At 57.5% G+C, this 12,870-nt stretch overlaps 2 protein-coding genes across 5 annotated transcripts in view; one reads left to right on the forward strand and one right to left on the reverse strand.

Annotated features, from left to right (window-relative positions):
- The window catches only part of PODNL1 (podocan like 1), a gene marked incomplete in the record, with an annotated part of 17,989 nt that extends 13,981 nt beyond the window's left edge, over nt 1-4,008 (forward strand). The window contains 1 exon segment of the mRNA XM_034792596.1: nt 534-4,008. Within this exon segment, the coding sequence (XP_034648487.1) occupies nt 534-564 (31 nt within the window).
- CC2D1A (coiled-coil and C2 domain containing 1A) overlaps nt 3,847-12,870 on the reverse strand; it is a 36,855-nt gene continuing 27,831 nt past the window's right edge. For 3 of the 4 annotated variants that reach the window (XM_034792591.1, XM_034792590.1, XM_034792592.1), the window contains 5 exons: nt 9,996-10,062; nt 8,728-8,854; nt 8,025-8,101; nt 7,629-7,676; nt 3,847-7,166 (listed from right to left, as the gene is read on the reverse strand). In XM_034792591.1, coding sequence (XP_034648482.1) covers nt 7,146-7,166; nt 7,629-7,676; nt 8,025-8,101; nt 8,728-8,854; nt 9,996-10,062 — 340 coding nt within the window. In that variant the 3' untranslated portion in view covers nt 3,847-7,145. Of the gene's footprint in view, nt 7,167-7,628; nt 7,677-8,024; nt 8,102-8,727; nt 8,855-9,995; nt 10,063-12,000; nt 12,312-12,870 lie in introns of those variants that run through there. The other variant, XR_004648377.1, reaches the window with a different exon arrangement.

A 12,870-nucleotide genomic window follows, 5' to 3' on the forward strand; every position in this document is an offset into this window, starting at 1 on the left:
ATGGGGAAACAGGCACAGAGTGGGCTGTATAGATCTCAGTTTTAACAAATGTGTTTAATTGACTATAGAGTATGGCAAGAAGACGGCACATAGGGTTAGCCATCGGTGAAACATACAACAACCCTATCCACTCCACCTGCTGTGGGACCCCATCTCTATCTCACGCACACACCAGAGGATGAAAGAACTCAAAACAATGATTCTGTTCCTGAGAATACAGTGGGAGGCAGGGCTCCACACCGATTGGGAGGCAGAGGTCGACACGTACACTCCAGTGTATAGAAGAGCTCCCCCGAAAGCAAGGCCACGGGAAGCGGCCCGAGTGGAGGGCCAGACATATCAGCATCGGCGAGGTCTTGGTTACCTTCTCCCACCCTGCAATGAGGGATAGCGTGGCTGGAATGAAAGGAGCAGGAAGCAACGGGCAGCAAATTAACCTACTTGACCACACTGAAGGTCCTCTGCTCATAGTGGTACTTGGGCAATGGGAAGCCTTTGGCGTGGGCTTGCTTTAAGATTTCCATGTTCTTCTTGCGCTGGCTCAGATCTCACCCAGGCCCCTAACAGGCGGACAGGTCAGCCTGAGCTGGTCAGTGTCTGCCCTGGGCCTGGTTTGTCAGGGAAGCTTGAATAGCAGCGAGGATGAGGAACTGGGGCAGCTTTCTCCTTCTCCAGCTGCGCTGTTCAGGTCCTAGACTGTGTTATCGCTGTGGGCTCGGATGGTCCTGTCAGCTAAGCAGGGTTCGGCAGGCTCGGTACTTGGACAGGGGAAAATCCAGCTATGGTGGGGAGTAGGGTGGGTGTCTCAGTAGGGGGCGCTCTTCCCTGAGAGTCAGCAGTACTGGGGGTGCTGTGCTTCCGGGAGCAGGGGGCACGCTTCTGCTCTTTCAGCCAACCACAGAATTGGGGTCCTGCCCCTCGGTCAGCCTGGCGACTTCCCCCTTGCACTCGCCACTGGATCAGCCGCTCTTCACCTCTCGTCCAAACCGTCACGTAGCACTGCCACGTTCCACCCCAGAGGTGGCTGCATTTCAGTGCCGGGGAAGTTATTTCCCTCTGTATGCACATCTGTGTGGGGCTAAATTCTGAGCTGCTCTAAGCAGGGGCGATTCCTCTGAGACCTCCAACCAGCTCTGAACTTGGCGGTGCTTTGGGATCGCTTGGGCTGAGAGGAGCTCTGGCAATATCCCCTACTGAAATCCCTCTCTCCTGCTGTCATTTCCTGCAGCCGCCTTCCCTCCCTCCCAGGCTCTGACGCACCACATCCCAGATCACAGCGATAACATGGTTTCGAGATCCTCCCTGAGGCAGCGTTCCAGAGGGATTACGCTGCCTGCTCTTCTGGGCTCCTTGAGCTGCACGGCGCGCCGACACCCCACTGTAGGCCCTGCCCCGGCCTCCTGAGAATCAGCACGTCCCCTCGGGCACTCACTCAACTTTAGCCAAGCATTTGAACCAGCCTTACAGGGGACAGGGCTGCTCGCTGCTAGGCCTGAGTTGGCCAGCTGGAGGCATGTGTCAGCCAGGGCCCGAACTCCAAGCCAGCGGAAAGGGACCCTCCCTGTAGATTAGGGACTGTGCGGCTTGCAGCATAGGCACTGTAAGGGCTGGGGTCGGGGTCTAGAACCTGCACCTGCAGGGCTGCCAGGTAACAGACAGCTCCACGCTGCCACCCAGCAGCAGCGCTGATGAAGCCCAAGGAAAGTATTTAAGATACTGGGACGGGGAATGGGTCTGGACCCAGGCAATGGTGCCAGCAGAGCCAGCGGGTGTCTCCATGTCTCTGAGCCACGGGCGGGGTGACACGTTTTGTGTCTGGTAGCAAAGGACCCCGGAGTGAATGGAATAACCAGGGCCTCTTCGCTCCCATCCCCACGAATGAATCCCTAACGAATCGATTTCATCTGGCCCCAGTGCAGGCTACAGGAAATGACTGTAAGGTAGGTGCACAATTGGTTGAAACCCCACCCTCTAGTAGCTAGCAGTGGTTTACTGTCGAACCGGAGGGACAGAGCTAGCGGGGTCCTGCAGGGCTCTGCCCTGGGGCCGGTCCTAGTCAATATTTTCGTTCATGACTTGGCTAACGGAGTGGAGTGTGCGCTTATGGTTTTGGCAGAGGACACCATGGGAGAGGCTAGAAGCACGTTGGACAGGATTAGAAATCAAACCAACCGTGACTAATTGGAAAATGGGCCTGAATTCAACAAGATGAACTACGATAGAGTGCAAGTCCTGCACTTGGGAAGGAGATGAAACGCACGGCGACACACCGGGGAATATCTGAGTAGGTGGCAGGACAGCAGAAAAGGATCATTCCTCTTCGGCGGCACTTCGGCAGCAGCTCAAAGAGGAAGAGAGGGACTGAGGGACCTGCCGCTGAATTCCCGCCGAAGCCCCGGACGTGCCGCCCCTTTGTATTGGCTGCCCCAAGCACCTGCTTCCTTAGCTGGGGCCTGGAGCTGGCCCTGAGGACAGAGCAGAGCACCCAAACTGATTAAAAGGTTTAGAAAACGTGATCTGTGAAGATGAAAACACTGGGTATGGTTAGTTGTGAGACAAGAAGACTGAGGGGAAGCTGGTAGGTCTTCAAATATGTTAAGGGCTGTTCCAAAGAGAACAGCAATCAACGGTTCATGGCAACAGAAGGCCAAGAAGGAATCGTCTTAAGCTGCAGTAAGGGAGATTTAGGTTAAATATTCGGGAAAACTCTCTCTCCAGCTAGTGAAATACAGGACTAGGTTGTGGGGGGGAGGTTGTGGCATCCCCATCATTGGAGGTTTTTAAGAACACGTTAGACAAACCTGTCAGGGATGGCCCAGGTTTACTTGGTCCTGCCTCAGTGCAGGAGTCTGGACTAGGTGATCTCTTGAGGTTCCCTCCAGGTCCATGAATCTAACCAAATCTTCTCCAACTCCCTGAGCTGTTTTAAGCCCGCCAGGAGGAGCTGGCAGCAGGAGCAGGCCGTGGAATGAGTGGTCGCATGCGCGGCGCAGAGCCCGGATAGCACGCCCCCATCAGCAGTACGCTGCTCCTCCGCTTGCATGAAGCACACAGTGACTGCAGCTAATTTGAGAAGCGGTGTAGCCTAGAGGTCGATGTGGGCAGCCGGGACTCCTGGGTTCTAGCCCCTGCTCGGTCATTAATTCACTCTCTGCCTATAGCCCTGTCTCTGTGCCTGTTTTAGTATCTGTAAAATGGGGCTAACTCATCCCGAGACAAAGTTAACAGCACTTGGAGCAGGTAAAAGGGCAACGGTGTTACTTACTGGGGTTGCTTCTTCCTAGGCAGAGCCTGGGGCCATCTCCAGGCTGTGCTCAGGTCTCCCCCTTTCAGACCAGGCATGCCTGAGGCGTCTAGGTTACCCGTTTGAAGACAGCTCAGGTTGGTATTGACCATGCGGCACTGTCAGAGAACGGTTCGGTAGCCCGCGTGTGCAATCAGCACGGCAGATCTCGGTCCATTTCATGGCAGGTGGGGCAGGCAGCCCCATTCATAACTAGCCCCTTTGTTGGGAAAGAAGCTGAGACTGGAGGAGAACAGTGGGGTCTGGGCGATGCCCACTGCCTGGCTGTTCTGGGGGTAGGACGCCCGTCTCCAGGGCTTTCACCCACACTGGCTTCCATAGAACTTGTACATTATATTAATTTACTAGAAACACAGCCTGGGCCAACTCCTTCGCCCCACTAACCGAGCCATAGCCCTTGCTGGAGAGAATATCCTAACCCCAGGGGTCAGGTTAGGTAAGTTCAGTGAAGGATGGGTACAGAGACAGGGTGGAGGCACAATTGATTTCAGCTGCTCTCTTTCCCCTGGGGTGGGAAGCCGGCAGAGAACACAAGGACGGAAGAGGTTCCAGAGAGGTTTAATTGGTATCTGTTACAGGATTTCAGTTCAGGGTAGAGCTGGGTTTGGTTTTGTTTTTTTGGTAGAAAAAAGATGTGTCTTAAAAACTTCATATAGATTTGTGGTCTCTCTAAGCACAAAATAAAACCAGAATGCAGTCAGTTCCAACATCTCCGCTTTTACATTCGCTCTCGGATTCTCCGGACAGACAGACGCCCCCAGAGCCAGGCACTTACAGCATGTAAAAACAGACCCAGCACCACACGGCTTTACTGGGCTGTGGAATCAGACGAGGAGAATCAATAGACATTTAGATAATTACCCATTATTTACTCTTGGGCCAGAGACAGAAAGGTTTAAAATTTGGTTTAAAAGGAAGGTCTGGGGGGGGGAGAGCTGAGATTGGACCATTTCGACAGCTAATCACCTCATCCATCACCCAGCAGCAGCTCTTTGAATTTGGTTAGTCACAGAGATTAAAGGAATGTTTCTGTTTAAACCAGGCTGTCACTTGCAAGGGGTGGGGAGAATCCGGATCAGCCTAACACGTCCCTTCACCTCCTGCCGGTGCAGGGGGCAGCGAGTAGCGGTGCAGCCCGGCTAGCGTCCAGAGGCTGCAGCGCGGCTCCACCGGGCTCAGCGCCCTTGGCAGTTTCACGCGGCGCTCAGTGCCAGGCATGCAAGGAAGAGCCCATGGCCAAGCTGGGCCAGAGATGCCAGCGAGAACTGGGCACTGCAGGAGGGAGAGAGATCCAGGGGGAAATCCCAGCTCCACTGAAGTCCAGGATTTCAACCCCTCTGGCGTTTGGGCCTGTGGGTCAGTGGGACTCCCGACAGCGCTGAGGAACGGGACAGTTCCCCGCCTCCCCCACGCAGCTGCTTGCTTGTGCGATAGCTCTGCCGCTCCCCTCTGGCTCAGCGCCTGTTCAGGCAGCTCAGAGCCAGAGGTACCTTTAGCTGCCCCCAGCTGCAGCCTCCTAAGGAGCATGGGGTTTTTGAAATCAACCATTCCCAGCCAGGGTATCCCGAGCGCTGTCCCACGCCCTGCCAGGGCCTGACGAGCGGTTGAATACGTTCTCTTCAGCGAGAAGCTGCAGCTGGTTCACTGGAGCCAGGCGCCAGGGGAGAAGGGCAGTAGGGTGAACTGCGGATCTGTTTCACCCTACTGCCGTAGAGCGAGAAAGCCAGGCCCGTGTGTACACGCGTGCGTGGCTCTCTCTGTCCAATGGGCATGGGAGCGAGACAAGCGGCCAGAGAGGGGCTTTCGCTGCAGGTTCCTCTGTGGCCACTACCAGTAAGTGACTGGGGTCTAGTGGGACATGCAGGGCGAGGGGGATCTTGGACAGCACTCAAAGTGGGGCCTGTTAGCCCTTCTGGGTGGATCAGGTAAGTAGCGAGAAATAGCCCTATTCTCCACTTCCCCAGCCTCCTTAAAGCAGCAGGCCTGTGACGGGGGTGGCAGTTCACAACGTGTACCACCCTCCCCAGGCATCCTCTGCCTGGAGCCCTGCAAAGCCTGAACAAAGCAGCGTGAGCAGCTGGGGCCTGCCGTCCCTGGGGGAGAGGTGTGTGCAAAGTGCATTGGTGCAGGGACCCCTCCGTGCAAGATGAGCTGTGACCAGAGTGCAAATCGGGGGTGGGGAGAGGGTCCCCATTTGCCATGCTGGGGAGGAGGGGGAGGGAGCATCTTTAGTGTCATCTAGTTCGGACAAGGTGCGGAAGTCTTAGTGGGTATTTACACGGGAGCCAGTTCCGGACGTTGGGGCAGCTGCTCGGATCCACACTCGGGCGCCTTTCGCTCCCTGGGATTGTCCCGGCCTTGGCGGGAGGAGCTGGCAGGAACATGTCCTCCCTTCGTCGGGAGCCCAAGGCAGTGCCACATTCACACTCGCCGCGTCCCTGCTCTGACTCCTGAAAGCAGCTTCCCGCCCCGGTTCTCACCCTGCTGGAGGGGCGGGGGGTCTCAGACAGCGTCTCGGGGCTATGGAAAGGGGTTTCTGCCCATCTCTGCGCACACAGTCCCTGCCTCCCACAACACAGGAGCTCTGGTGATACGGGCTGGGGAAGGGCGCGGGGGGCGTGCAGGGACATGCGTTAGTCACACCACGCACAGTCTGTCTGTGTGACGCAGTCAGGCACTGGAGCCGTCCCCGGGAGATGGGACAGGGGCACTCCACAGGAACAGCACCAGAGTAGATTAGCTGAGCGACGGATAAATGCCCCCTGCCTGGGGCCTCCCTATCTTCTGGAGGGGGAGCACAGGGCAGCGCTCGCAGGTTGCAGCCTTCGCCTGGCCCACGGTGCCGTGCAGTACAAAGCCCCCTTATAAACCGGTGCCCAAACGGACAGCACGGATTGCACTTTACCAAGGTGGGGGGGAAGGGGAAGAGTGGCTGTACTCTAGTCTGGCCTTGAACCCTGCTCCAGCCAGCACCGGTGCCCCACAACAGGCAGGGAGTTTTCCCGACCACTCCCTGTCCACAGAATTCAAGCCCAGCTCCCGCCCAGGGTCAGACCGGGCTCTGAGGTACAGGGCGGTTTCCCTGTGCACCAGGTCGTGCCTGGACTAGGACGGGGACCTATGGCTGAGAACAGGATGCAGCAGCCACAGATCGACCCCAGGCCCCCGTCAGACGGTGCTGAGAACAGGCCGGGGGCTAGCGTAGACGGGGGATATTACAGGTAACGGCCTGCACCAATGAAGAGTGCTGAGTCTTCTAAGGGGAGATAGGACCTGCGGTCACCACCCATTTGCCACAGGTATCTGCCCTAGTGCAGGCCCAGCCCTTGTGGAGACAAACCCTGCTGTAGTTTGGCCTAGTGAAGACAGTGCTCTCCCGCTAAGCCTTTTAGCAGGCGGCCAGCAGAGCCGGGGACCAGGAGCGGGGTGGCCTCTAGCACCTGTGCTTCTCGGTGAGCAGAGGGGCAAAGTGATTGTCACATGATTGTCTGGCTCATCTCCCTGTGGGGCATCATGCACCTCGGGGGTCGGGGTGGGGCTGTTCGGGGGGGGGGGGGGGGGGTCAGGGCCTGAGCTCACTCCTACCACCAGAGTGGGGTGGGGAAGGGGCACAAGGACGGGGCACAAGGACAGCACCCTCGCTACACTAGCAGAGGATGCGAGGTCAATTTCAGGGCCTTTCCCATCCCCTCAAGTATATCTCCCGCCCTCGGCAGAAAGGAACTCCACCCCTCCCATTAGTGTCTGCCTAGTTTCTCCCCCCTGGGGTCATGGAGGGAAGAGGAGTGCAGTGTATGAGGGGCGGCCCATTCTGTCCCAGGCCTTCACAACACCAAGGGCTTCATCTGCGGAACTTCTGAAGCTGGAAGAGAAAGAGACACGTGGGTATTTGAGTGGCAGCCCCTGGGGCCACGTGGGGCAGGGCAGGGAAGGCACAAGCAGCACGTAACTCGTGGGCAGGGTTACAGGAACCGCCTGAGGGAGCTAACGCTTGCATTCGGGACCCCTGAGATCCTGGGACTGCAGGAGAGATTTGGAGCTTCCAGGCCTGAAGGATTAGGAAAAAAATCTACTGCATCGGGGCCACCATCAATCTACTGAACGGTCTCTGAAGCACCATTGACCTTCGTCGCGGGTCAGCCCCCTCCATGACAGTCCGGGCAGAGAGGCCGAGGGGGGAATGGGCCATGGAGAAAGAGTTCCACTCCAGCTGCCAGTGGGGGGTCCAGGGCTGAGAGGTGGGAAACTGACCCTGCTCTTGGGATCAGCCCAGGACTCGTGGCCGAATCACTTTGACCCTGCTCAGCTGCTAGGGGACGCTTACCTCACTCTCCACGAGATTCCGCTTGTACAGGGCCTCCTTGGCGGCGTCCTGTTAAACCAACACCACAAGCATCAGTATGTCGAACTCCCCTGGAGCAGGGGGCAGCGGCGACAGGGACCATGCCAAGTCTGACAGCTCGGCTGCTTTAACGCAGGTCCCTTAGCAGCGCTGGGGGACGGGCTACCTACACCCCCACAGAACCACCGGGCAGCAATGAGCACGTGAAGTTAGACCCCAATCCCACAGATTCCAGTCGCCCCGTGTTACTTATCACGAGTGGAACAGGCTCGCGCAAAGGCGCCCGCCCTGTCCCACCACACACGATCACAGAACCAACGTTCGGCTTCTGGCCCAGCTTCCCGCCAGGGAGAAGAGAACGGCAAGTGGTTTCCTCACCCGATTGCCCTCGTTCCCGAGACGCCGCGCCGAATCGGTGTAGAACTGCAGGAACCTCTCCAGCTGCGACAGGTACTCTAGGGGGAAGAAGGTTAGAGTCAGTTGAGCCTCTATGGGCAGGGCGGGGGTCTTCAAACCTTTCTGTGATGGGGAATGTAGCTGAATAGTGATTCTCTCCAGGACACCTCCCCTCCCGAACTGCAGAACGCTCCCTGTGGCGGTTGCTCACACAGTCCTGCAGCGTTAGGAAAGCCCTTATGTTCAGTTGCTTTTAGTGCAATCCCTCAGTTACACAAGGCAGCCCCAGCACATGTGACTAGCCAGCGCTCTGAGGTTTGGGAATCTCTGCTCTTGGCACCACCCCTGTGCCTACAGTGTGAGGGAGGGAGATTAAACAGGCCCAGGCAGGCACGGGAATTAGGACTAAGAACAGCAGGGGGGTCCGTAAGGTGCTGTAGGAACGAGGCTTAGGAACTACCACAGACATGACAAATTGCTGGTCTCTGCCCAAGTCCTAGTGGGACGCGTGTCCCTTGCCCCAAGCCCCTTTCAGGAGGGAGAGGCCACGACGGAACGCCCGGCTCACCCATGGCTCAGGGCGGAGGCTTGCAACATCAGGCTGTACCCGTCCTGGGGCAGAAGTCCTAGCACCGCGATGGGCAGCACCCCCCAAAACAAGCGGCGACTGCAGGGCTGCACTGACCTTTCCTGAACGCAGGGCCCCCGTGCTGCAGCTGGGATTTCAGCCACTGGCTGCGCTGCGTGACGTCCTGGTACTGTTCCACGAGCTCGTTGGGAAGCGGCCTGTGAGCCTGTCTGTACGCCAACACCTGCCAGCAAAGCCAGAAGGCCTGTTGGCTTCCCAGGCAAACACAGAGGAGCCCACAAAGCCCTGCCATACGTCAAGTCATTCCGAGCTGTGTGCGGGAGTCAGCGCCGGTAGCAGACGCACGGGCTGGGGAGTGAGCAACTCCGGAAAAGCAGCCAGGAGCCGGTGAGCCCGGCACTCCCGTGGGGAGCGCACACACTGCCGCCCTCCAAGCGGCCGATGCACAGATCTCCCGTGCAGGTCAATGGCGGATGCATCCAGTGGCAGGGCAGGACCCGTCCTGGACTCTCTAGTCCTTTCACATTGCCCCTAGAAGGGGATATGACCTGCGGCCACGTCTCCCATAACCTGGCACCCTTGCGATTGTGTGGGAAGAGCCATCGCAGCCCACCGAGCAGGGAACCTGCAAGTCGTAAGCGGCTGGTTCCCCTCGGCGGACACTGGGCGGGGTGGGTTCCTGAACTCAAGATCATTGCACATTACGGTTCATCGGGAACCCCCACCGGGAGCAGGGCTGGCGAGGACCCGCCCAGCGGAGACAGCAGCTAGACGCTGCCCCAAAGACGGTGCCTACGCGAGGGAGAGACAGAGAGCCAACACGGTTGAAAACCCTCGCCCAGTCAGGGCGGGGTGTGGTCTGAACAGGTGCTCCATGGGGAAGGTGAACCCCAGGGTGCCCTAGAGGGAAATGCCCGGCCCCATCCCAGGCAGAGGGAGTATTAACGTGCTGGGGCCTGATCCAAAGCCCATTGCAGTCAAAGGGAATCTTTCCATTGGCTTTTGGACCAGGCCACCAGCAGGGTAATATCCTAAACAGAGACGGGCCTCAGCCAACCTCTTGGATTCAACGCCCCCCCCGCCCCCCCCCCCGCGGCCAGAGACCATCCCAAATGCGCAGCGTGAACTGCTTCCCCAGCCGAAGGGTAAGTGCAGGCTTTGTCAAGGCAGGCAACGGGGCGTCCGGTCTCCGGGTTGCTATTTCTAGCTCTGCCACTAACCTCCAGATCACCCAGTTCCCTCGTGGCATAACCAGCAGCTGTAGAAGACCCCCCACCCCTTCCCCACCGAGTTCTGCTCGAGGCCTAGCCGAGCCGGTGCTGCCGGAGAATCTGGGCAGGCGGAGGGCATCGGGTTTCACTCACCTTCTTTTCCAGCTTCTCCTTGTCAAAGGCTAAAACGTTCAAGCTGTGCAGAGTGTGAATGGGTTTGCTGGGGGAAGAGAAACATGAGCTTTGGTTAAACCCAAGAAAGGGGCAGGATTTCATTCCCCGGAGGTGGATAGAACTTCCCCAGAGGGGACACGCTCTGACTCCAGACAGAGGAATCGAGACCACGCCAGTGCAGGAGAGATCCCAGGGTTTACCCTGCCGAGATCCTCAGCCTGGGGAGGCTTTGCCCTGCCAGAATGCCTGACTTCACCTCAGAGCTGCTACTCCAAAGCAGGCATCAGACCCTTGAAGGGATAGCAAGCATCTGAACCCACTCCCGCTGCCTAGAAATGAGCTCCCCCGACATCTCCGGTAGCTCTAGCTCCCAGTTCGATGGCTTTGCCTGGCTAGATGCCGTGTTGGTGAAGGTGGGAGGGGTGCAGAGGCAGCACTGTCCTCAGACAGGCTCTCGGGTGCTCTACGGGATGTTGAAAGGAAAGAGGGTCACAAAGGAACAGGGAGAGGGGGGTCAAGTACAGTCACGTTGTATCAGACAGAGGAAACAGAGCTCAGTCATAGAGAGGGGAAGTGAATTGTCCACCACCACAGCCAGGATTACAACTCAGGAATCCTGATTCCCAACCCCAGCCCCCCAGCTCAAACCACTAGACTCCACTCCCGTTCCAAAGCTGTGACTACAGCCTAGGAGTCCAGAGACCCAGTCCCTGGCTCCGATCACTAGCCCATGTGCAGACTGGAGAACACCACAGCCTTCAGAGAAGCCATCTGCCGCACGTGAGCCAACAGCTTAGGAGACTGGTGGGGGTATTATCTCAGAGCCGGTGCATTTCAGCGCACTACCGGCGCTCGTAAAACAGCCTGGAAACACAGGAGCCGTGTCGCGTTCCCATCAGACCCCCACTTGTCAAGCTCTAGCTACCCCTCACTTCCCAGCCCTGTCACGCAGCAGAGTGACTGATGGGATGCGGGCCCCCGGGGAGAGTCTGCGCCCCTCTGTCATGGCCTAGACCAAGTGGGTCAATCCAAATGCACAGAGGGAACATTCGTCAGATTAAAGGAAGGGCCCCCAACTCTGACACCCCTGAGGAGTTGGAGGGTCTCTGGAGTGAAGGCAAAGCAGAAAAGTGATCGCTGACGCCACACCAATCCCGCTGCATAAAGATGGTGGGCTCTCGGAAAGCAGCTAGTGGGAGGGAGATTAGAGCATGGACCTGGGAGTTGGGACTCCTGGAGTCTATTCCCAGCTGTGTCACTAACTCACTGCATGGCCTTGAGCAAGTCACTTTTCCTCTATTGTGCCTCAGTTTCCCCTTGTAGTTAACAGTTTCGCTGTCTCCTCTCTGGTACAAACTAAGGCCAACCTTTTGCTGGGGATGGATTAGTTTGTCTCATGGAAACATTCTTTTTACAGCTGCACAGACATGAGCTCTTCACTCTCTCTCACCCCCCCCCCCCCAACACATCCAGACACTCGCACGACCCATCCTTGCCATTTCCTTTCAGAACATCACTTGCTGCACTCAGGCGGACAGATACTTTCAGAACCGGGACCTCCGTCACGGGGAATCAGGGATCCAGGCAGGGAAGGGAGATAAGGAACTGCTGTCCCTCCCCCGCAGTCCACTTGCTTTCCCCAGTCCAGATCCTAAGCCCGGGATGCATCACTGCTGTGACTACACGGTATTCGCCAGCCCCTGCTTGTTTCCCCCCCAGCTCCTTTTCATTTTATTCTCTCCCACTCCGAGTCCTACCCAATTTCTTGCTCCTCTCCTCCTGAGTATCTACTTGGCCTTCCTCCTCCTCGAGCCTCTGTTCTTCACCACTTCTCTCTGTCCCCTCTGAGCCTCCTCCTTCTCCCTCCCTGCCTCCAGCCTGGTGCTGAGAAAACCCATTGGCCCCCACTCCCTCCATCTCTGCCCCTAGCTCCCGGAGGAGTTGTTCAAGACCCCCATGCTGCTCTGCACACATCACCTCATACCTTTTCTCTGCCCCCTCAGCAGGCGCGTACCCCACCTCTGCCACTGGGGAGAGGTGGCAGGAGGATGAAGTAGGGAGCAGGGTCTGTAAGACGCCAGCAAAGGGGAGAATATCCCTGGGTTACACTGAAGCAGGAGGCTCCTGGAATACCAGGGGCCCTAAATGCGCTAGTCACTCTAAGCTATTGCTCTTCCAGGGCCAGCAGGAGCGGAAGGTGTTCCACGTAAGAACTTCCAGGGCCCGAGAGGAGGAAGAGGAGGAGGAGGGTCCAGTCAGAGCCGGCCTTGCTAGAGCACTGAGCAGATGGACGTTCTGAAAGGAAATTAAAGACAGAGACAAGAGACCATAAACAGCGACTGCCAGACAGAGGCTGCGCCCTGATCTCAGCAGGGCCTGCACAGACTCGCTCATCCCATTCAGAGAACCAGATAGGACTCGCCGGGCAGGGGCCATACAGCCTAAGGTATCTAAGCACAGCACACTGCCATCTCAAAGCGCTTCTCAGCCAGCACTGCCAGGATCCCCTCCCCATGTATCCAGATCCCCCTTTCCGCACACGAATAGGGGAAGGGCAGGGTGGCGGCAATCCCATGCATTAGACACCTACACAAATGTTCTGTTTTGCTGTCCTGACTAGGGTGGCAAGTCTGTCCCTGGGTGCTGCTGTTTTACGGATCTTGCCTCACCCCACCCAGGAAGTCGGGCCTGTCCAGCAGGATGGAGGGAGTTGCTTTCTCCACTGGAGCAAATGGAAAAATCACTCGCAGATGAGCACAGCCTTGCACTTCTACACCACTGCTCATCCATAGATCTCAGAGCGCTCAAGGAAGGCAAGCGTTCTTTCCATTTTAGAGCTGGGGAAACTGAGGCA

Source organism: Trachemys scripta, chromosome 16 (genome assembly GCF_013100865.1).
Source record: "Trachemys scripta elegans isolate TJP31775 chromosome 16, CAS_Tse_1.0, whole genome shotgun sequence".
NCBI classification, from domain to species: Eukaryota; Metazoa; Chordata; order Testudines; family Emydidae; genus Trachemys; species Trachemys scripta.